The 22,732-nt window shown below is 38.5% G+C and overlaps 5 protein-coding genes across 18 annotated transcripts; 3 read left to right on the plus strand and 2 right to left on the minus strand.

Moving 5' to 3' along the window:
* The first annotated feature begins 1,220 nt into the window (after positions 1-1,220).
* On the plus strand, positions 1,221-4,258 carry LOC103869721 (protein high chlorophyll fluorescent 107). 2 transcript variants are annotated; one of them, XM_009147798.3, is made up of 8 exons: positions 1,225-1,853; positions 1,919-2,062; positions 2,136-2,441; positions 2,527-2,586; positions 2,662-2,907; positions 3,295-3,405; positions 3,510-3,686; positions 3,784-4,258. In XM_009147798.3, exons 1-8 carry the CDS (start codon positions 1,350-1,352, stop codon positions 4,126-4,128), a joined length of 1,893 nt encoding a protein of 630 aa, XP_009146046.1. In that variant the 5' UTR covers positions 1,225-1,349; the 3' UTR covers positions 4,129-4,258. The 2 variants fall into 2 exon arrangements, 1 of the variants encoding a protein (XP_009146046.1); XR_004458395.1 differs by lacking the exon at positions 3,784-4,258 and having other exon boundaries at positions 1,221-1,853; positions 3,280-3,405; positions 3,510-3,625.
* Positions 4,259-4,490: 232 nt separating this feature from the next.
* Positions 4,491-11,421, plus strand: LOC103869722 (protein CROWDED NUCLEI 4-like). 13 transcript variants are annotated; one of them, XM_033292228.1, is made up of 5 exons: positions 4,921-5,299; positions 5,868-5,946; positions 6,402-6,770; positions 6,854-6,929; positions 7,421-11,421. In XM_033292228.1, exon 5 carries the CDS (start codon positions 8,227-8,229, stop codon positions 11,314-11,316), a length of 3,090 nt encoding a protein of 1,029 aa, XP_033148119.1. In that variant the 5' UTR covers positions 4,921-5,299; positions 5,868-5,946; positions 6,402-6,770; positions 6,854-6,929; positions 7,421-8,226; the 3' UTR covers positions 11,317-11,421. The 13 variants fall into 13 exon arrangements, with proteins under 13 accessions (XP_033148123.1, XP_033148124.1, XP_033148127.1 ...); XM_033292229.1 differs by having other exon boundaries at positions 4,921-5,267; XM_033292231.1 differs by having other exon boundaries at positions 4,921-5,253.
* A 213-nt stretch (positions 11,422-11,634) lies between these two features.
* LOC103869723 (universal stress protein PHOS32) lies at positions 11,635-12,900 on the plus strand. The gene is made up of 4 exons (XM_009147799.3): positions 11,635-11,961; positions 12,183-12,292; positions 12,458-12,576; positions 12,656-12,900. Exons 1-4 carry the CDS (start codon positions 11,778-11,780, stop codon positions 12,732-12,734), a joined length of 492 nt encoding a protein of 163 aa, XP_009146047.1. The 5' UTR covers positions 11,635-11,777; the 3' UTR covers positions 12,735-12,900.
* Positions 12,901-13,003: 103 nt separating this feature from the next.
* LOC103869724 (B3 domain-containing protein At3g17010) lies at positions 13,004-16,329 on the minus strand. Its single transcript, XM_009147800.3, has 4 exons — positions 14,831-16,329; positions 13,945-14,236; positions 13,550-13,854; positions 13,004-13,459 (listed from the first exon to the last, which is right to left on the minus strand). The coding sequence occupies exons 1-4, from the start codon at positions 14,918-14,920 to the stop codon at positions 13,199-13,201; spliced, it is 948 nt and encodes a 315-aa protein (XP_009146048.1). The 5' UTR covers positions 14,921-16,329; the 3' UTR covers positions 13,004-13,198.
* Positions 16,330-16,667: 338 nt separating this feature from the next.
* On the minus strand, positions 16,668-21,382 carry LOC103869726 (calmodulin-binding transcription activator 6). Its single transcript, XM_009147801.3, has 12 exons — positions 21,128-21,382; positions 20,728-20,853; positions 20,529-20,644; positions 20,342-20,430; positions 20,172-20,217; positions 19,917-20,013; positions 19,677-19,796; positions 19,277-19,596; positions 18,426-19,126; positions 17,402-17,951; positions 17,019-17,309; positions 16,668-16,916 (listed from the first exon to the last, which is right to left on the minus strand). Exons 1-12 carry the CDS (start codon positions 21,192-21,194, stop codon positions 16,887-16,889), a joined length of 2,553 nt encoding a protein of 850 aa, XP_009146049.1. The 5' UTR covers positions 21,195-21,382; the 3' UTR covers positions 16,668-16,886.
* Between the last annotated feature and the right edge of the window lie 1,350 nt (positions 21,383-22,732).

Raw genomic sequence — 22,732 nt, forward strand, 5'->3', positions numbered from 1 at the left:
TGTAAACATCTATACACGACGAAAACTAGCTTTTTTCCTTAACAAACGGTGAGCATGCTTATATAAAGCTGTTATAAGATTTGTAGAAAACTCAACCCTTTGTACTCTTGTTCTTATGTAAACCAGCTGAACCAAAATATATAAAATAATGAAACCAGATAGTGCTCATGGCTGAACAAAATCTTCTTCTTCTTTTTTGTTTCCTGAACAAAATCTGAAAAGGTCGTAGGGATGGATGAGTTTGGATTATTCGGTGATAGTGCAACCCATAGTTAACGCATAATTTATATTTCTTCAAGAAGGAACAAAGTGTTCAATAAATTTTGTATTTTGAAACAGAAATTTTAACAAAATAACATACACATAAGAAATTTGATAATGAGAAACAAATCCCTGTGCATGAAAGTTAAGGGTCGTTCAAAAAAAAATTAAGGGTCAATTACAAAAAAAAATATTATGGTGTTTTCACCTACTTGTCGAAAACCTATATATTGTAAATAGTCTTTCACAGTGCGAGTAGAACCCGGACGGCGGAAGTTACAGCCGCGACTCTTTTACCCCTACGCCAACTCGTTGATAAAAAAAGTATTATGGCACGTGTCACAATTTCACGTTGAGTCACTGCTTTCGTCACTTTTCCTGTTGTTGTTGTTATTGAATTATTTTTTTCATTTGCTTGCTCTCGAGTTCTATCACTAAACACTAATAACCGACCTTTTCTTTTGCATAAAAGTTCGTAACCGACCATTGTGTTGAACATTATGACACAAAACATTTAAACATGAGCACAAAAATGTTCAACTTACTGTACCCACGGAAGTGAAATTTCAGTTTAAGTTATTTATGACTAGTGCATGTGATCGTTTTGATGCATGGGAAAAATAAGAAGAAACAAAAAAACATTAAAAAATGAAGGTTCTGTGTGGACGGACGCTTGACCTCTTGTTTTGGTCTGATTTCTGACGAGATATGATTGGATAACTACAAACATACACATGCACCTAATCGTACTGGAGTATACTCTTCTTTCCGCTAAGAATCCCCTTCAGAACTCAAAACCAATAACATCTCACCACGTGTCAAATGAAATCCAGTTCAGCTAAGCCATCTAAAAAGCTACCAACGTGGCGGGATACGGAACCAGTAGTATCCTCAATCAAAATGACCAAATAACCCTTCTCTAGATATCTACTATTTCAAAATACATAAAATCGAAAATTAACGCAGGGGTGCATCGTAATTTAACGACCATCATTCTTCGTCTTGTCCGAACCTGTCTAGCAGTCTCCCTCTCCTCTCCACGAACGCTCACAACAGTTTTATCAGTTAAAGCTTTTCTTCTTAAAACAATGCACTTCCTGGTGCCGACTTCTTCATCTTCGTCTCCTTCTCCGGCCAACACTTCTTCCTTCTCTCTCTTATTCCTCGCTCCGGAGAACCTCTCTAAACCACCGGCGAAAATCCACATCGGAATCCATGGAATCTCCGGCCACTCATCAAAGACCACGTCTTTATGCGCGGTTGTCGACAGGTCTTCTTCAAACGTATCATCGCGAAAGGAATCTCCGGATGAGGAGGTACTAGTAGTTCGCCGGCCGTTGCTGGAGAATTCCGGCGAAGACGAAGGAGACAAAACGTATCCAGCCAAGATCGATGCTGGTCTGAGTAAGATAGCCAAGAAGATGCCGATATTCGAGCCGGAGAGATCGGAGTCTTCTTCGTCCTCCTCGGCTGCTGCTGTTGCTAGAGCTCAAGAGAAGCCTCTCGCGGTGAACCTCGACTTGTCTCTGTACAGAGCTAAGTTTCTCGCGAGGAGTTTCAGATACAAAGACGCTGAGAAGATTCTTGAGAAGGTAACCATCTGGTTCTTGTAATAAATTTGTAACGATTCTTATGCTATCTTGTTTGGTCTTAAAAGTGTATAGCTTACTGGCCGGAGGATGGGAGACCGTACGTGGCGTTAGGGAAGATACTGACCAAACAAACCAAGCTGTCGGAAGCAAGAACCGTGTATGAGAAAGGGTGTCAAGCTACACAAGGAGAGAATGCATACATTTGGCAGGTTCTATATTAGCCCCTTATCTTGATTTTGGACATGATTATGTTTCTCATGATTATGTTGATTTGGAACACAGTGTTGGGCTGTCCTGGAGAACAGATTAGGGAACGTAAGGAGAGCTAGAGAGTTATTTGATGCAGCTACGGTGGCTGACAAGAAGCATGTAGCGGCTTGGCACGGATGGGCGAACTTGGAGATAAAACAAGGGAATATTAGTAAAGCGAGGAATCTTCTCGCCAAGGGACTCAAGTTTTGCGGAAGAAACGAGTATATATACCAAACGCTTGCCTTACTGGAGGCTAAAGCTGGGAGGTATGAGCAGGCGAGGTATCTGTTTAAGCAGGCCACCATATCCAATTCCAAGAGCTGTGCTAGTTGGTTGGTAAGTTGTTTTTTTTGCATCTATCATAACATGTTTAGGACAATGCCGTTTCAAAATATGTTTGCGCTCCACTGTTTATGAACAGGCGTGGGCACAGTTGGAGATACAGCAGGAGAGATTCCCAGCTGCTAGAAAGCTTTTTGAGGTAACAATTAACAACAGTGGAGGCTGTGTATTCATATGGAAGCTTCATGATCTGAAAATGTTTTTTTTTTAATAGAAAGCTGTTCAGGCGAGCCCCAAGAATAGGTTTGCGTGGCACGTGTGGGGGGTGTTTGAAGCTGGGATAGGTAATGTTGAGCGTGGGAGGAAGCTACTGAAGATAGGTCATGTGCTGAATCCTAGAGACCCTGTTCTCCTTCAGTCCCTTGGCTTACTGGAGTACAAACACTCATCTGCTAATCTTGCTCGGGCTTTACTGAGGAGAGCAGCTGAGCTTGATCCTAGACATCAACCTGTTTGGATTGTAAGTATTTACAATATTTAATCTGGTTGTGCGTTACATGACATCTGCTCAAATGAAAAGATTTAGTTTCTGTTTAACAGAAATTTTTACTCCATTTTTAGTGAAAGTTCTAAGAAAGTTAAACCATTTTTTTTAATTTTACTCCATTTTTAGTGATTTTAAGTTCTAAAGAAAACCATTTTTTTTATTTTACTTCATTTTTAGTGATTTGAAGTTCTAAAGAAAGTTAAACCATTTTTTTAAATTTTATACCATTTTTAGTGATTTCAAATTCTAGAGAAAGTAAACCATTTTTAGTGGATTTTACTCAGTTTCTAGTGATCTTAAGTTCTTTATAAGCGTGTGTATGGAAGAGACAATGATTGGTGAAAGTGTATACTGGTTTAGGCATGGGGTTGGATGGAATGGAAAGAAGGAAACACAACAACAGCTAGAGAACTTTACCAAAGAGCTCTCTCCATTGACGCATCTACCGAAAGTGCCGCTCGTTGTCTACAGGTAAACATTGTAATAACAATGGACTGAAACCTATCAACCAAATGCTTGTCGGAGTAATAAATTAGCCTTCAAGATTTGCTGAAAAAAGTTCTTTGTGTTTATAGGCGTGGGGAGTTCTAGAGCAGAGAGCAGGGAACCTATCAGCAGCAAGAAGATTGTTCAGATCATCACTAAACATAAACTCACAAAGCTACGTAACATGGATGACATGGGCACAGCTTGAGGAAGACCAAGGAGATTCAGACCGTGCTGAGGAGATCCGTAACCTCTATTTCCAACAAGTAATCTCTTTATTACACATCATTCGATCTTCCTAGTAGAGTTATTTTAGTATTCATCATGTTGATAGCTTATTTCTTTCTTTCATTGCAAAAACAGCGGACAGAGGTGGTTGATGATGCTACGTGGGTCACGGGGTTCTTGGACATAATTGACCCGGCTTTAGACACGGTTAAAAGGCTATTGAACTTTGGTCAGAACAGTGATAACAACAACAGCCAGTTAAATGATACGCTTAAGTACATGGGTGGAGCTAAGGATGGTCAATCTAGTCAGGTAGCTGGAAGCTCTGTGGGAGGACGTGAGGATACTGAAACTGGGAGTGGGTTTAACTTAGATGCGTTTTTGCGTGAGAAACTGTCGTTGGATCCGTCGAAGATAGAGGTTAATCTTGATTCTCAGAGGCTAGGGAGATTCATTAGAGGGAAAACAAGTGGTGCTTGAAAGAACAATACATGGACATTTATTTTGTTGGGGGTGGATATAAACTGTAAAGATGAAGAAGGCTTGTAATTTTGAAGAACAATTGTCTATTTCAATTTTAATTTTATAATATTCTGATTATAAGATTCAATACCAATGCCATGACATCAAACACTAGATTATCACACAGCGTTTGCGGCCATTTCTTTGACGAAGAATCATCATCATCATTTTAAAGCTTTTTGTTTATTTTGTTGTCATGATTACAAAAAAGGAACAGAATCTGACCGTATTAAAATAAGTCATAAGTAAAGAGTATGTTTGACTTTTAACGTTACTCTGTTGGATTAAGCTTGAAGGAAAAAGGAAACTTGAGAAATAACTTGGGATGCAAGTTATCTAATTCTATTGAATTATGGAATTGGAAATTATCTATTTGTGTGATTCCTAATGAGTTTAGGAAATATTGAGTTATATATAAGGAGATGCATATGATGTTGCATAACTTATGAGTTTTGAGATTGTGAGATTGAGAGCTTGAGGTTTTGAGTAGTTTCCTCAAGAGATTAATAAGATGAGTTTCTTATTTTGAGTTATTATCTTGTGTGTTCTTGAGATCGACGTTCTAGATTTGGTATCAGAGCTTTTTGACGAGCCATGGGATCAATTGAAGTTCAGATGTCCTACGGTGAAGATCCGGAGAGGTGGTCTGAGTTGATCGACGCGTTCACTGCAGCTCACAACTTCACCGTTTTTGAAACAAGACAGTTTGCGTATGGGTTCACTGAAGGTTATGTATAGCTGTCAAATGGGTGGGCTTTCCGTTGGTTACCCACGTCCATATTTATATGGGCTCTAATTGGTAAAGCCCGTTTTCCGTGTGGGTTTTAAATGGACAGAAATGGAAAACCACTTGTTTAGTGGGTAATTATGGGTTTGGTCATTTTGGTCGTGGGCCGTCCAATATTTTAGAATTGCTAGGGTTTCAATTTGGGGAAAAAAAAAATCATTTCCCCGATCTCTCTCTTTTGGCTCTCGAGCTCTCTCCTTCGGCGACTCGAGTCCACGTGGGTTTTCTCTCCGTCCGTCTCCGTCTCGTCTCCGTCCGTCTCGTCTCCGTCCGTCTCTCTCCGTTCGTCTCTCTCCGTCCGTCTCTCTCCGTCTGTCTCTCTCCGTCCGTCTCTCTCCGTTTGTCTCTATTTCTCTTTGTTTCTCCTTTTCAAATTTACTTATTCGCGATCTGATAGGGTTGAATCCGAGATGGGTTTTATGAGAGTTGCTGTTAATTTTGTTTAAAATCCGAGATGGGTTTTATGAGAGTTGAGAAGAGAAGTGGTTGAATCGTTTAGGGTTGAATAGTTTAGTGTGATTTATGTTGTGGGTTTAGGATAAAACGTATGGTTTAATGTTTAAAACGTTTGCTGAAGTTGGGTAATGGCTGGCTGGACAATGTTTAATGTTTAATATTATGATTCACAACTTGTATGGTTTCGTCAGTTTGGTAATGTTTAATATTATGACATGGCTGGACAATGGCTCTGACTGAAAACGATAACTAAAAACATACGGGATGGAGTAGATACTAGTAGGCTAGTAGCTTTTATAATAAGACCATACTTCTTTTTCGTCAGTTTGGTAATGAGACCATTTACCATCATCTCGTAATCGTTAGTTTCAAATTGTCTTTGTGACTGTTGTTTTGTTGGTAATGAAACCATTTTACTTGATATTCATACGAATTTTGTGGTTTTGTTACACAGAGACTCCACCTAAAACCCAAGACAGACACAGTTTTTTTGATAAACATTCCATCTTCTTCGACTGCCTCATTGACCTCAGGTATCTTCCTAAAACTTTAGATTCCCATTTGACATTAAACTTTGTTACCCTTTGATTCTCTTGATGGTCTGCTGTGATTACTGTCTGAGTTTGTAGAAATATTAATATGTGTCTCTGTGACTACTGTCTGAATTTGTAAGAATATTAATATGTGAATCTCTGTGACTACTGTCTGAATTTGTAAAAATATTAATATGTGAATCTCTGTGACTACTGTCTGAGTTTGTAAAATATTAATATGTGAATCAGTAATTTTGTGTGTACTGTTAGTCTCTTGATTCATTTTACCATAATTAATTTTGTGTGTACTGTTAGTCTCTTGATTCATTTTACCATAATTAATTTTGTGTGTACTGTTAGTCTCTTGATTCATTTTACCATAATTAATTTTGTGTGTACTGTTAGTCTCTTGATTCATTTTACTTGTTTAACTTGCTGTTCTTTACTTGTTTCAGGATGGAAAATGAAGAGGATGTTCGTTAAAGTCTGAATGTTGCAGGGGTTTTATGCTTTCATTTCGCAGAATGTTGGTAGCAGTGGAAAATCAGCTTTGGATAAGTATCTAGAGGAACCGATTCTCGACATGGCTTCCTTCGAGAAGATGGATGTTCTCTCCTATTGGAAAGAGAATGCCAACAGGTTTAAGGAGCTCTCAGCAATGGCGTGTGATGTTCTGAGCATTCCTATAACCACAGTGGCTTCAGAATCTTCATTCAGCATTGGAAGTCGAGTTCTGAACAAGTATAGAAGCTCTCTTCTCCCTTCCAACATTAGAGCACTGATTTGTGCAAGGAACTGGCTAAGAGGATTTGAGTCTTTAGACAGTAAGTTCCTTGATCATTAGAATGTTCATAATGTGTTCGATAGCAATATAAAATGTTAGATACTGATAATCGAATTTGCTTAGGTGATGAAGTGGATTTTAAACCCTTGGAGGAAGTTGGAGAAGCAATTAATGAAACAGGTCAAGTCTGAGTTTATGTGTAAGTTCTCATTGATCTACTTGCTTTGTGCATATTTGATTTCCAGTTAGGCAGTTGTGGAGATTATCTTTGACTAGTATGCATCTTGAGTTTCCTGATTTTTTTAATCAATTATAGCTTGCATTATTCTTGTTGTTGTAGAGATTCTTGATTCTGGAATTGAGCTTGTAAGATGTATTGTATCATGTGAATGTGATGGATAGCTGATGGATCATTTCAGTGATCATCTTGAGTTTACTAAAATATAATTAGTTTGTTCAAATCGAAAAAGATTGTTACTGAATCTGTGACTTGTAGAACATAAGTATATAAAATGCAGTTTGACGTGAAGCTGTTAATTAACTTCCGTTTATGAACTATATTCAGTCCATGCTTAAATTGATTTTTGACATAGACATGTTCTTAAAAATACACTTCTGTTTTCTTGAATGTGTTTGTTTTTGGTTCATATTTGCTTTTGCATTTTGATGTTAACTGATGGACCTTTGTAGGGGTTATGGACTTGGAGGAAGATGAACTTATGGAGCTTAGAGTTATGAACTTATGGAGTTATAGTTTTTAATTTGTATGGAGTTATGCTATGTATGAACTTATGGTTTGTATAATTGCACTTATGGAGTTATGCTATGTATGAACTTATGGAGTTATGGTTTGTATGCACTTATGAACTTATGGAGTAGACTATTTCAATCTTATAAAGTTGTACTTGTATTTATAGGTTTATAGATTGAAATTCAAAATTTTCTTAAATGGTCTTTATTGGACTCATGGCAGCCCATGTAAATATGGGTTTTTGTGGGTCTGGTCCTTAATGGACATGGTCCTTAATGGACATGGTCACTTTCTGTCCACAAACTATAAATTGGTAAACGGATATGGGCTAATGGACATGGGCTCGCCCATCTGACAGCTCTAAGGTTATGCTCTGTCATGGTATGGAGATGAGATTTCACGATATGGGTTTAGAAGCTGGGATGATCTGAAAGTCATAGTACTTAATCTGTTCAGTACATCCGTAAGGCAAGAGAAGGAGCAACTGGAACACCCCAGCTTGATTGACAGTTTGAAAGAGATAAGTCACCTTCTGAATCGTTTTAAACAAAGATGGAAAGAAAAAGAGAATGCAAAGAAATCTCAGGTGGAGAAGACGTTTGAATCAGATGAAGGAAAACAGGCCGAGAGCGATGGAGGAGATGATCTAATTCTCAGTAGACATCATCTGCGAGGCACAAGTTTCCATTTTTCAACAGACGGAGGGTTTAAATTTGAGCAAGCGTCATGGCAAATTGTAATAATTATGGTGGCGAAGAGCTTGAAGTTAAATTCATCGGAGTCTGACACGGATGAAGAGATGACGACGATGAATGAAGATGATAAGCGTAAAGTTGACACAAGCACTCGTAATATTCAAGCTAAAGGTTCGGGTCATACTGATTTTAGGAGCGTAGTTGAAAGAATCAGTAGTGTAAGCAAGAAAGCTGTGAGTAATAATAGTGAATTATGTGAGTTGCTTGAAGTGAGTAAAGTCATTCATCACCAACCATTAGGATCCCAAGTCAAAGAACTTGCATCAAGAGTACTCGGTAGTTCCAAGAATTTGACTCCTTGTATGTTGCTATTAAGGCGTGGCTTACCCCAAGTTAACTACGATATTTCTCTGTTCTTAATGACTATAAAGAAGCTTTGCTTGGGGGAAAAGAAACTTCATGGAGAAGTTACAGCCAGAGAAAGGCTTAGGATTCTGTATGAGAAAGGGTACAGTTGTTTAAAGAATATAGATAAAAACGGAGCAGAATCAAGGAAAATTTACGAGGAAAAAGCTGAGGTAAAGCTTCAGTTATCCAAGGCAAGTAAGTCTTGTGTTCACATGGTTGAGAAAGGATCACTGAAAGTGGCACAGAAGGTTGAAGAACAGATCAGAATATTCAGAGTACCTTTGAGAGGCTACATTGACACACACGGAAGTTCTGTTAGGGCGTTAAAAGAGTGGCTAAACAAAAACACCATGGAAGAGGATGATCAAACCGAGACCGAGGCTCCTGAGATATTTAAGGTATGTAGCGAGTGGCTAAGAGAGACTGAGAATGTGGATGATGGTATTAAAGTATTGAATGCTGCTGAAGAGATGGAATTGAGATTTAGAGGCTTATGGTTTAAGCAAATAGAGAAAGAAAAACGAAGGTTGAGAGTAGGGAAGTTGTGTAAAGAGCTGGAGAAACAGAAAGCAGAAAAATTACATGTGTTTGCTCTATGTGAAAATAACATAACATCCGCGATTTTAGAATCTCACGAGTTGGATATCAATACTCTTGCAAATTTATTGTCGTCAGAGGTTCTGTTGAAGGGAGAACACGCAGCTCCTGCTGGTTCTGCAGTAGAGAGAGTGAAAGAGAACCTCAAGGTATATCTCAAAGTGAACAGGGACATTAACACAGAAGCTGAACAAGAAAAGATCAGAAACAAGATTGCCGAACTGCCAAAACAAAAGGAGAAGCTACAGAAGATGATGAGTGCATCTGGGTACGAAGAGAAGGTCCATGCGAACATAAAAGAAGATAACGTCATGAAGCTCACTAAGATTCTCCAAGAATTCGATTTCTTTGAGAAGGGAAGTAAGGAGAAAATACAAACTGAGAATTCAGAGACTGACGTGAAGAAGTCTACCAAAGATCCAAAAGAGAAAAGGAAGAAGAAAAAGGATAGTAAGAGTGATGAGGTAATCTTCGAAACTTCTTTGATTAAGCATGAGAGCCTACAAAAGAAGCTGAAGCAGGCAAACGTGGAGTTAGCTGCAAAGGCCAGAGAGTTAAAGCATAAACTTAGGGAAAGAGACAAGGAGCTTGCTGCTGTACAGTCGTCCTCTTATCTTGGAGAGCGAGAGCTAGATCAAATAAGTGTTGAGATTTCAATATCACAAAAGAAGGTTTCTGTGGCGGTTTCTGGATTTGGAAACAAGTCACAGTTCTTGAGCCAAGCCAATGAGATTGTCAAGAGACAAGAATATGAGATACATTCACTTCAGAGAGCACTCAAGGAGAAGGAAGACGTTTTTGAGATGTCTATAGCGGCGAAGAGACTTGAGCGTATACAGTCACTTGTTCAGCGAGAAAAACTAGAGAGGCAAAGACATATGTTTCAATCTGAAAGTGAAGGTATCCGACATGAGATTGAAGAACTTGAGAAGTTAGAGAATCTGAAAGTTGGATTATATGATACACCTATGGCCAAAATGAAGCTCTCCAAGATAGAGCGTAGCTGGGAAAAGGTTTCTGTTTTGAAACAGAAGGTTATTTCTCGAGATGATGAACTGGAATTACAAAATGAAGTCAGCATTGTGATAGTGGTATTACTGTTTGCTTGGGCAGGCCAATCACGTGATAGTGTTTATACTGTTTTATGTGTTGACAAGGATGAGATCTTACGAGTTGGGTTTCCTGGAGTATCTCGAGGCTTGAAAGCTGATCCTTCTAAACTGGAACGTGTGGAGGAGCTTAAAATTGGAGACTGGGTCAGAGTGAAGGTGCCAGATTCTTCTATATCGTATGGATGGAGCAAGCCGTTTTCTTGTTCAGTGATAGATATTGAAAAAGTTGTACCGTTTCATGACGGGCAAGAGATTGTGGAATGTCTGAGTGCACATGTTACTGATAGAGAGACATTTTGGAAGGTCTCACCTGGAGATGCAGAAATGCTATCAGTGCGTGAAACCAGTGACTGGGTGTGCTCATATCGGAGCCGAGGAAGCAGGCCAAGCGATGATTGGTTTAGTGTAGGAAAGGATAATATTCCCATGGAGTTCATATGTTCACATTCTCTTACAAAAGTTGTGGACTCTGTTTCTGTTTTGAGCTGTGAGGTTATAAAGGATGACATCACTTCGTTTAGCTTGTTAGATTCCACAGATGGATTTCGTAATAAAGATGCTATCAGTGTTGCTAGTGATTTCGAGTTTTTACTGAATGGGTCTAAAGCTGTGGGAAAGTTTAATATTGAAGCGGTTTCAAGATTTTCAAGGATTCATGGGACGTTCAGAGATGTGGTGAGGAGTGTGCATTCAGATGATGAAGAACATGGTAAGAAGAAGAGAAAGAGAAAGCCGTGGTATTTACAAAAGCAAGAAACAATGGTGTTGTATTCTTGTGAGGGAGAGTTCATGGTATCAACTAAAGCTTGTGGAAAATTTAAGTTCAAGGAGATGAGAAATCTTATTGGAGTTCAAGATTTGTCAAAGAGTGATTTCAAGCTTAAGAGGGAGAATGTTGGATTAAGCTTGAAGAAAAAAGGAAACTTGAGAAATAACTTGGGATGCAAGTTATCTAATTCTATTGAATTATGGAATGGAAAATTATCTATTTGTGTGATTCCTAATGAGTTTAGGAAATATTGAGTTATATATAAGGAGATGCATATGATGTTGCATAACTTATGAGTTTTGAGATTGTGAGATTGAGAGCTTGAGGTTTTGAGTAGTTTCCTCAAGAGATTAATAAGATGAGTTTCTTATTTTGAGTTACTATCTTGTGTGTTCTTGAGATCGACGTTCTAGATACTCTTCTCCGTTACACTTTTCTTCTGTGAAGATAAAAAAAAAACCACTGTTTTGTGAGATATTATAATTCTAAGGCTACGATCGTCTTTCAATATATCTAACGGTTAGAAATTAAAATAGATCATAGACCGCGTTACAGAGGATTTTAATCTCCCTAGTCTAGTCCTTTCCGACCAAACACCATTTGTCTTCCAGTAGCGCTATTTTTCAGACAGTGAGAGAAAGAATCAAGCTTTCGCTGAAAAAGGTGGTACTCGTACAGAGAGAGAGAGAGAAAGAGAGAGAGAGAGAGAGAGAGGATGGCGGAGAGTGGTGGACGGAGAATTGGAGTGGCGGTGGACTTCTCGGAGTGCAGCAAGAAGGCTTTGAACTGGGCGATCGACAACGTCGTCCGCGACGGAGATTATCTAATCCTCATAACCGTGGCTCCCAATATGAATTACGAGGAAGGCGAGATGCAGCTCTGGGAGACCGTTGGATCACGTACGCTCTCTTATTATCCCTGAAGGAACTTGGACTTGCTCATGCATCGTTTGACTTGTACTCGTCCTTAAGTTGTTTGGAAGATTTTGTTTCACTTAGTAGTTGATCGTCTCTGTAACATGCTGATGAAGCCAGTTTTGGCTCCTGGTCTTATTAATTGTTATATGGTGTGAGTTCAAGTGTTGATCTTCTTCTTGTTCTGACTCTTGTAACGTTTTCAGCGTTGATTCCATTGAGTGAGGTCTCTGAAGCTTCCGTGATGAAGAAGTATGGAGTGAAGCCAGATGCTGAAACCCTTGACATTGCCAACACTGCCGCTAGGCAAAAATCGGTAAAGCAAGCAATGATCTCTCTTTTCAATAGTACTTGCACGAATAACCCATAAAAGTTGTGTGACCATTTTGATCTATATATGAATGAAACTCCCTTTTACAAACTAGTGTTTGGTTTGTGTTAAACGAATAAGATCTATCTACTGTGAAACATGATGCAACAGATTACAGTAGTGATGAAGATATATTGGGGAGATCCTCGTGAGAAGATATGTGAGGCTGTTGAACATATCCCTCTCTCAAGTCTTGTCATCGGTAACCGTGGCCTTGGTGGCCTTAAGAGGTATATAAAAAAACATTCCTCAACATCTCAAGCTTGGTTTACACATTTTGTGACAAGTCTTGTTTCTTTTCTGCAACAGGATGATAATGGGAAGTGTTAGCAACCATGTTGTCAACAACGTTGCATGCCCTGTTACCGTCGTCAAGGCTCACCACTGAGCTTTGTCCTTCATTTTCTCCGAGAACCTGAATAAACTGTGGTGTATTGTGTTTGTTTGTTGTGTCTGAATCTGTATTTTCGAACTCTGTATGTTGTGTATCTTTATCTGTTAATGGGTAAAAGTAAAACATACTTAACCTTCTAATAAAAATACTCTTGTTGAGAGGTTTGGACCAACTGACTTACTCTTTTCAATCAGGTCAAAGATTGTCTAAACAAATCATAACTTCTATTGTCACTACTGCTAAATAACCATTGATTTGCACAGTCTCAAAGATTAATTTGCATAAACAAGATTAAGCAAGCAAGTCTCAATACTAATATCATAAACAGATAAGTTATATAAGTTTCATGGGAAATAAACAGCAGCGGACACAGAAACACAACAACACATTAGCTAAAGTGATATCATATATTGTCTCCATAGATATAAGCAAAAGCAAGACACTAAAATATTCTTTCATCAGCCAATCACAGTGATCTCCTTTCTACTCTTCTTGGTGATGAGGACAAACTCTGTTGGTTTGATGAGCTTGAAGGTACACCTGTCACCCACCTTCAAAGGAAACTCACGTGCTAATCGACTCCATCCACTTGAGAAGACTGTCCGATTCTCCCTCACCAAGCAGAGCACATTCCACGAACACTTCATCTCCGAGTGATGGATCGTGTACTCCATAGACTCACCAGGGATATGCTCCTCCTCAAACACCCTCGGAAGTAACTGATACACAACAACAAAAAGATCCAAAATCCACATACCACTAATAAGGAGACTGTATAATAGTAAAAGCTGTTGAATAGTAATCTTTACCAGGAACTTGAGGTATGACTTCCTTATGGTGATTTCGAACTCTGGAACACCTTTCTTCACTGTCTTGATCTTCTTCTTCTTGAGTGTTTTGAGCTTCTCAGCTTTCTTCTTCCTGCCTCTCGATGATTCACCAACTTCCACATGAGTAACCACTTTCTTGCTCTTCTTCTTCTTCTTCTTCTTGGATGTTTTGTAAGCCTTCTTTGTAGTTTCTTCAACCTCAACTCCATCCATGGACTCACATGTCTCCTCTTCCTTCTTCACATCCTTGTAGCTTCTCTCACCTTCTTCTTTCTTCACGCCACCTGTTTCCACCATCAAACCAAAGAAACTCAATTCTTCTTTCTTACACAACATCCTCTCTTTCAATAAAGCATTAAACGGTTAAACCTTACTCAGAGGAGTTGCTGTAAGAGGTTTTCGCGGTGTGACAATCTCCTTGCCGTTCTTCCCGTAGATGTTGACGTTGAAGGACATTGACCCTTTGTGAGTAAAGGTGATGAACTCGTTGTCTCCCAAGGCATTGTCGCTCACGAACTGGTTCCATCCGGACTTCTCCACGTAGTAGAACCTCGGGTTCTTGGAGACGTCTACTTCCCATGAGCTTCCCCACTCCGCTCTTATCACCATCTTGTATGAGAAGTCTTCCTTGGAGAGGTTTTGCATGAAGTTGTAAGGAAGCGCTCTCTGTGTTGGACATACAACAGTTAACTTTCTTGTCAAACTACATCAAAGACTTGACACTAAAGTTTCAATTTTTCACATCTAATCACAAATAGATATTGCACAAGAGATCAAGAAAAGCAGAGAGGAAAGATTCGGACAGAGAAGCAACAACTATAAATGAGAAAAGAGTGAACAAATGAAGACACTTCAGACAAAGCAGTAGAAAGTTTTGACCTTTCATTAAACAACAGCCAACCAAAAGATTCAAACTTTCACAATTAATCAACACGTTGGTCTTATCACAAACATATCTGACCATACAGATTCAGACAGAAGCAACAACTAAAAATGTTTCACAGAGTGAACAAAAGACACTTTCTAAACAACAACCAACCAAAAGATTCAAACTTTTCATACAAAACTAACAAGATTCGACTTGTCAAAGCCTTGAGACCCCATAAACCCAAACACAGACCCCATAGACGTTTCAAACACAGAGAACGTGAAGTTTCAGAGATCTTTTCAAAGAAGAAGAAGATACTCTGCTTTTGAAACAAAGCTATCAAGAAACCCACAACGTTCAATGACAAGAAAAGGTTATATAAAGAAGTTTACCATGCATTCAGAGGATAGGTCTGCACTCTGGAAGATCTTGAAGAAGCTCAGGTTCTTCCTTTCTTCCTTAATCCGACCGTTCCAACCCATCTCTCTACTTCAACAGACTTGTTTTTCTTTCACCCAAAACCTCCTCTTTGGCTCTCTTGACTATCTCTCTCTTCGTTTCTCTGGTAAACTCTCTGGTGTTGTAAGTGAGGAAAGTGTGCCTCGTTATCCCCTAACAAAAGTAATTTGCCTTTTTCATTTATTTTCAAAAACAACTGTGAAAAAGCACCCATGTATAGTCAAACTGAATGTTGAGAGAAAAGACACAATAGCTGTTACAAACTGACTTCACAGACACGCAAAAGCAGAATATGCCTGTTTTAGTACCTGAATATCCCTGTGCCAAAAGCACTCCCTTAAAACTTTCCCTTCTTGCGTTTTGTTTTAACCCACAGTCATTAACCTCAAAATTATATTCAGTAACTTTTTTAAAAAAGTTTATGTTTCTGGCAGTCAAAGTCCAAAGTCTTTTCCTCTAGGAACTGAAAAGTAAGGAAAACAAAAAGGTCCTACAAAGATGAGGTCATCTTCTGAGGATCACACCAAGTTAATGTGTTTCTGTGATACCTAAAGAAAATAAACACACGAGACATATATATTCATATGCTATAAAATGAGAAAATAGTTTCGAGTTCGACCATACTGTATAATCAGATTTTGAATTCTAGTAACAAACCTTTTCTGTATTGATAAAAAGGTCGCAAATATTCAGTTACAAGACAATACAATTCTGTTATTGACTTGGTCACAAGACAATATAACACATAATTATTTACCTTTTTCTTTTTTGGTAAAAATGTTAAGATATTATTATCAATTTTTTATTTTTGACAAAAATACAAAGATAACTAGAAGTGGAAAAATAAAATAAACGACTAAACAGAGGCTCTTCTTAATGGGACTGACACAACAAGCCAAGCAGCTAACCACCAGCCTAGACAGAGATGGAACATCCCCTTGCCGCAAAAGGAGAAATCTCAGTTAAACCAAAAGACAGAACTCAGTAATATTGGCTTCCCGATGATCTGCTCTTTATGATCATGTTAAGCCTAGAACAGCTTGCGGGAGGCCTTCAAAGCCAAAACAGCACGGTCAGACAGCAAAAACCCTAAACGCCGGTGTCAAAGGATTCGTCATGTCCTTTTGCATCATTGCAAAGTCTCTTTATAATTGCTGAAGTTTTCTCAGAAAACCATTGTAGGTACCCCTAATCTGATTCCATTCCAATGGTTTCTAATTTTTAACTTTTTGTTTTTGTTTTTTTTTTTTTTTGATAACTCTGGTATCTGGGACAGCCACATTCCCAACTATCCCCGAAAGGGGTCCAGCGCTCCAACAGAAGGGATGTTAAATCCGTTGTGGCGAAGACTCGAATCCGGGTGGCGGGCAGTACAGCTGTACCTCCTTTACCACTAAGCTACGAGCGCTTGGTTTTAACCTTTTGTTGTACCCAATTTTTTTTTTTTTTGAAATCGACCGTAGATACCTTTCGTGAAACAGAGAAATGGAACATGAAAAAAAAGAAAGGGAAAATGAAGAAAGAGAACGAGGATGAAAAAAAGAAAATGAAACACGAAGAAAGAGAACGGAGAGATGAAGAAATGTATACATAGCAAATTATCTCTTACTTCTATGGTTAGTGGTTACTAGTAATTAAATCCACTTGCTGGCCATTATGTACCTGATAAGAGATGCAATCATGACCTGCATGGCTTCCAATTCACGAATTATTACACAGCCATTTGCATTCTACAAGTGTACAAGTCCTAGATTTAGACTACTGGTCTCACAGACGAACTCAATTTTAGAAATAGATAAATTTACTAGTATTTGTTAAATTTGTTTATCATTTCCCATAAAACCACCAACAACAGAGATTGGCTTAGTTATGTAATATTTTATTCTAAACCAGTTTAGGGGAAGGTGGAAAGTAGTTTACAGATCAAGAGCATCAATACTCCACACCAAACTCTCTTGGATCCACCTCTCAATAGCCACCATTTTCTAATCAAACATCATGCAAGAACTCATACTCCAACTGCATCACACCATCAACAAATACTCTTAGTTAATTCAACTATCGTTTAGTGTGTGTGTGTTTCTAAACTGAGATATTTAAAAAAGCAAAACATAATCTTACCTGAGTTTCTTCATGAGTAAGTTTCATCCTCCTGTAATCCTCTTGAGCTTTCTTAGACCTGAACATGGCTTGGACCCGCACTACAGATCTCTCAAGCCTCTCCTCTGCTTGTTTCTGACTCGCCTTGTAGAAATCTTCCTCTGCTTTTTCTTCTGCTTCAGCTTCGCTCACTTGGAGTCCTATAAACAATTTTCTCTTTTGTCTCCACCTGATTATTGCCTTCTCCAACACTCCTACCGACCATAAGATCTTCCTGTACTGCTTCCTTGCTTGTAACCCCCTGAATGCCGCCTACAAAACAAAAGAAACAGGCTTTAACATACACTCATGAGTTGCAAACTTCAGACAAGACTTATGAACTCAAGTCTTATCCCACTGCATACCTGGATCCTAATTGCTTGACGCCTCATATTCAAGAACTCCCTTCTCATTTTCCATGTTTGGAACCTACACTGGATCCTGTAAGCAGCTTCTATCTTCCTACGCGTATCGTACTTGCGGAATGCGTTCTGAATCTTCATCGCCGCGATTATGCTCTTAGCCTCTTCTTCCTTGTTCTCAAACTGGATCACTTTTGACCGTGCCGCCTTCAAAGCCTTCTCCCTAAACGCTCCCTGAATCCTAGCCGCTGCTTCTGCAGCTGTTCTGTATGCCGCCAAAGCGTCCTTAAGGTTCTGCTCATCGTCAGGGAGAGGGCCTTGGTTTGACATCTCCCCCTTGCAAGTCTCCAGGGTTCCACTAATGTTTCCAGCAAGCTTCATGGCTACAAACTGAGCTACCAAACATTTCTCAGCAAGGTAAGCAGCTATACCATCAAACCCGTTTTGCTGTGCCAGATCAGCGGGCGTGCATCCACCAAGATTGTCCTTTCTCGAGTCTGTCACCAAGTTTGGTTTAGCCCCAGCAGTGAGAAGAGCAGCCACCATTTTCTCCCTTCAAAGCACAAAAGAAAGTATGTAAACTAGAAACAAGTAACTACTAACCGTTACTTTAAAAGCAATATTATTAAATCCCGACCAGTAAAAAGCTTTGGTTCAACCGGATTCAATCGGGTTAAACCAAGTTTAATTAAGTTCAATCAAAGAATACAAATAGAATTAAATCTAAATGTTTTGTTAGTTAAATACCGTAAATTTTACCGACATAAAAATTAAAAAAAAAATTCAATAGAAATAATTATAAAATAAAATTGAAGTACACACCAAAAGAAAATTAAATATAAAATCAGTTTTGAGATCAAATATAAAATCAATTAATAAATTAATTTATTTTTGATAGTAAATTATAAATAAACCCAGTTTTTATTCGTCCAACCCGAATATATTTCTGGTTCACAGTTTAACCCGGTCCGACTAACGGTTGGGACCGGGTTTTAAAACATTGTTTAAAAGAGAGATGTTTGTTTACCTTCCGTAGTATGCAGCCCAATGAAGAGCAGTCCATCCTTGCTTATCACGGAAGTCTAATGATAAACCTGACAACGAAAAGAGCTGGATAGACCAAGTGTACCCAAGAATGGCACAGAGGTGGATCACACCGAGGCCTTTAGAGTCATAGTCCCGTGCGTTGCGACCTTCAAGCACTTTCTCCATCAGCCATTCCTTAATCCTGTTCTTCAGAGTAAGCTCGAAGATTTGGTCTTTCGCTTGATCAAACGACACCTTACTCCCCTGAACAGACTTGATCAGATAAGCCCAACTGTTCAAGAGATGAGAAGTCTTGTTGGAGAGTTTTTTAGCATCTAGAAAGTTTTCAGGTGAGATGTTGCTGGAGAGAACGTTGAGTTTGTTGGAAGAGGTAAAGAGAAGATGAGCAAGTCTGACTTGGAGCTCAAACTCTTCCCATTTGGATTCTTGATCGTTTTCATGAACGGGCTTGGCAGAAACTGGGGCTGGGCGGTGTTCGAAGGTGAAACACTGGCTTATTGGCTCGTGTCCATCTGCACTAAGATAGAGGTTGGCCATGCCAGGCGAGTGAGGAGGTATGAAACAACGGTAGACTCCCGCTTGGACATACTCTGCAGGGACACAAGAGTCGCCACAGATGCAGAAAAGGTTTGAACTTCCTAGATGTTGATAACTGTTGTGCAATATACCAGTTACCACAATCTGCAGAATCAACATGTAAACAAGTTACATTTCTCGTAATTTGTAATAGCATAATTAACCAACTTAAAAAAAAATACAAGTTACATTTTGACATTCGTACATGTATTTATATTCATACGATTCAGTTTAGTTGAACCAATATATATATACCTTTGTTTTCTCTGATGAATAGGCCCAAGCAGGTGAAACCTCGGTTATGTTGAACACTTGCTGAGGTAAGTCAGAGTGAGGATGAAATGTAGCTTGAGGAGCTAATGGATTCTGGTCAAGTGTAACCATGGCTTCAAAGGACGGATCCTCCAAGGAACCATTAGGGTCGCCGATGAAGGAATTCATCCACCTACCAAAATTCTCTCGGCTTTGCGGACCATTGTTAAGCAAAGCGTCAAGAGATTCATCAGCCACTGTCAGATGCTCTGCAGTGTCTTTTGTGGCATTTTGGAGATGTTCTGTGAAGTATGACATATCATCTGGCCACAAAAGAAAATGTATTTTCAACACTGTCCCTTAACTCCTCCTTACTTCACAAACTAATATTCAAATAACTTACCAACGATTGGTGCGGATTGGTTGTCAAGATCACTTTGTACTAGCAGCTCATCCCAATCAAGCGTATTGATATCATGAAGCCTAGTCTCATGAGTTTTTACAACTGGAGTGTTGTTGATTCCTGTGAGTCACGAAAAAAAAACCGTGATAAGTGTCCAGAGCAATAGCAAATCTGTAGTGCTATAGCGTTATGTAAATGAGAAGCAGAAAATACTGTAAACGAGCAAAGATTATTTCTCACCTAGATAAAGTGAGTCATCAGGGTTAAAGTCGATATCTTCAACTGCCACAAGATTTGATGATGAATGAGAGTTCGAGTCCCCTGATGTCGTCGCTGCCTGAACATATCAGTTTTACCAGTCAAAATTTTTTAGAAGGCTGCCAATAAGCCTACCAATCAATGACAGTGACTACATAAATGTAGAAATAAAGTCCGTACATAGCTAACACAAGAAACATAAGCAAGAGTTGAAAAAACAGGTAGCAAAAGACAAACCTCTTGTGTGTCACGGTAATGTACAAGGACAATGTTCTCTCGAGCCCTGACATTAAAAGAATAAAATAAAAAAAGAGATGATTTATTTTCATAACCTTCCAAAGAAACACAGTAAATCAAAAAAAAAAAAAAAAAAACATAGTAAATCAAAGTCTTTGCTTGATACGTACTTATCTAGTAACCAATAACACCTCCGAACAAAGGTAGTGTTATCTTCACCGTGTGCATAGTATACATGAATCCTTTCCTCGTCACCGACCTAGCATATCATCGAAAGACATTAGTTCTTTATAAAAGAGAGAGAAGATTATGATATGAGCTCTTAAGATTTAAGCTAAGAAATAGAAGAACACTCACTTTGAGGTGTTCGTGAGCTTCTTTAACAGTCCTTCCATCTTTTTTCTTTTTCCAGTTATGACCATCTTTTCTGAAGTTCCTCAACATCTTACGATCAAACAGTATGATTCTGCCACCTTCAGGAACATAACACGGTTGTTTTATAAGAAATAACAAGTCATGGCAAATTGAATAGAGATACTGAGTATGATCATATTACTGGTTGGTAAGTTGACAGGTTTGACATTGATGGTGAAGTATTTAGGATTAGAGAGGACAGCGTGAATCTCATTAGGACGGAGCCACCTACTTCTTGCTTCCTCCAACATTGTCTGTACATCAAGATCTGCAACAAAACACAAGACAACAACCATAAAACATGTTTTAAAAACTGCAAAATTTCCATTTCAGCTGTAACGAAATTGCCACGTCACCTGCACAATATAATAGGCTTTCCAAAAAAGTTTTTTTATTCCAAATATATTATATAAAATTAACACTGAAAGAAACCTTGAGAACCAACCAACCAGAGTCATGCGATTGAGGATTCCAACAAGAAGCAATAGAAAAGTCAAAAGGAAGAAGAACTCAGACTAATAATACAGAGATGGAGAGGTTACCTTGTAAGGTATGGAATCCATGAATCTCAGAGCCGATAAGTCTCCCGGAAGAACCATCACCATCCATCCTGCTTCACAGTATTCGTTCCAAGCTTTTTCTTCCTGAACAGAGAAAGTAACACACCGACGAAGAAGCCTTGGAAAGTGAAGTACACGTCTTAGACAAAAAGGTAGAGAGCGTTTTATCTGGTCCAATATTTCGTCGGGAGAGAAGACGAAGAAAATTGATAAAAATACGCAGAGTTTTGCTGGTCCCCGGAATTATTTATCAAATATTATTAAAATAATATTTTAAAAACAGAATGTCCAGCTAAATTTTTAAGGGTTTTTTTTGTGCTTTACAAAGTTGGAATATTTTATAAATTGACAATTTACACCCCCAAGTACTACCTTTTTTACATCTCTCTTGTCCTTTATAGAACTTGCCACACTTTTTTTTTGGATTGAATCTTCGCCTGATTTGTTTATGACATTAGGTACCAAACTGAAACTTGTGAAAAATTATGGATCAAATCTAAAATATCTGTAAAGAAGCGTGGAAAAGTATGTTCAGACCAAAATGTGAACAGAGCCGTGGTACAAACAGTGGTAAAATAATAAATAGCATTCAGACCAAAGCTTTTAAAACGATCACTCGCTGTCACACGCGGGTGTACGAAGCAGAAGCTACGTGGCGTATTTATAATGGTTCATCATTTATTGTGGGTCCTAACTTTTTTGGTCATTATTAACTTTTCTTTTCTCATCTCATCTCATCTCCATCCCCTTTATTTTTAAAGTTGACAAATGACAATTACGCGATAATCCGAGTTAATCAGGAGAGCAGAGATGTCAAACTAATGAACTGACCCGTCTCCTAAACCAGTCGGACCAAATTATAATACGTGAAACACCCTACCAATCATAAATTCTAATTTATTACGCAAAAATAATTCTAATTAAACTGAGCTCGACACGTACAGATCATGCTTTTGAACTTTAATAGTAAATCGTTTTCAAAAGGGAACATCAATATCTTTAAAACTTGCTAAGTTGACGTTTGCGACTCAGTCCTCCTCGCTGATAAAACAGAATCTTAATTTTATATGGCATGGCAGCCATATATACAAGATAACATGGCAGAATAACACCACATTATCCTTGTAATACGGCATATAACGTCGTACCAATTCCTCCTTTTGGCACAAACACACAAGGACTTTTTTCTCACAAAAATCATATGACACAGAAACGTACGTTAACATTTTAATCCGATCATACTCACTGTGAAAAAATTAATCTCATTTGTCACCCATATCCCTACCTGAAATGGAGTGAATATTTTATAATATAATAAAAAGTTGTTCATCTTTAACAACATATAGATCCATCTTTTTACAATCATTTCACTGGTAGGTGACACAAACACTCAATTCTCTCTATCATAAGTTCATAACTTTTAAACTTATTAACGTGAACTCCGGTTCTTTCTTTTGAGTTTTTACCAACCAAGTAAATATTTCCTTTCAAAAGTACGTACGCCATTGGGACTGAAATCAAGAATCTTCCAAGAACTAGAGTTGAACTCCTAAATTTCCAACATAAATATGTGGCCACAAACAAAAC

Source organism: Brassica rapa, chromosome A05 (genome assembly GCF_000309985.2).
Source record: "Brassica rapa cultivar Chiifu-401-42 chromosome A05, CAAS_Brap_v3.01, whole genome shotgun sequence".
Lineage (NCBI taxonomy): Eukaryota > Viridiplantae > Streptophyta > Magnoliopsida > Brassicales > Brassicaceae > Brassica > Brassica rapa.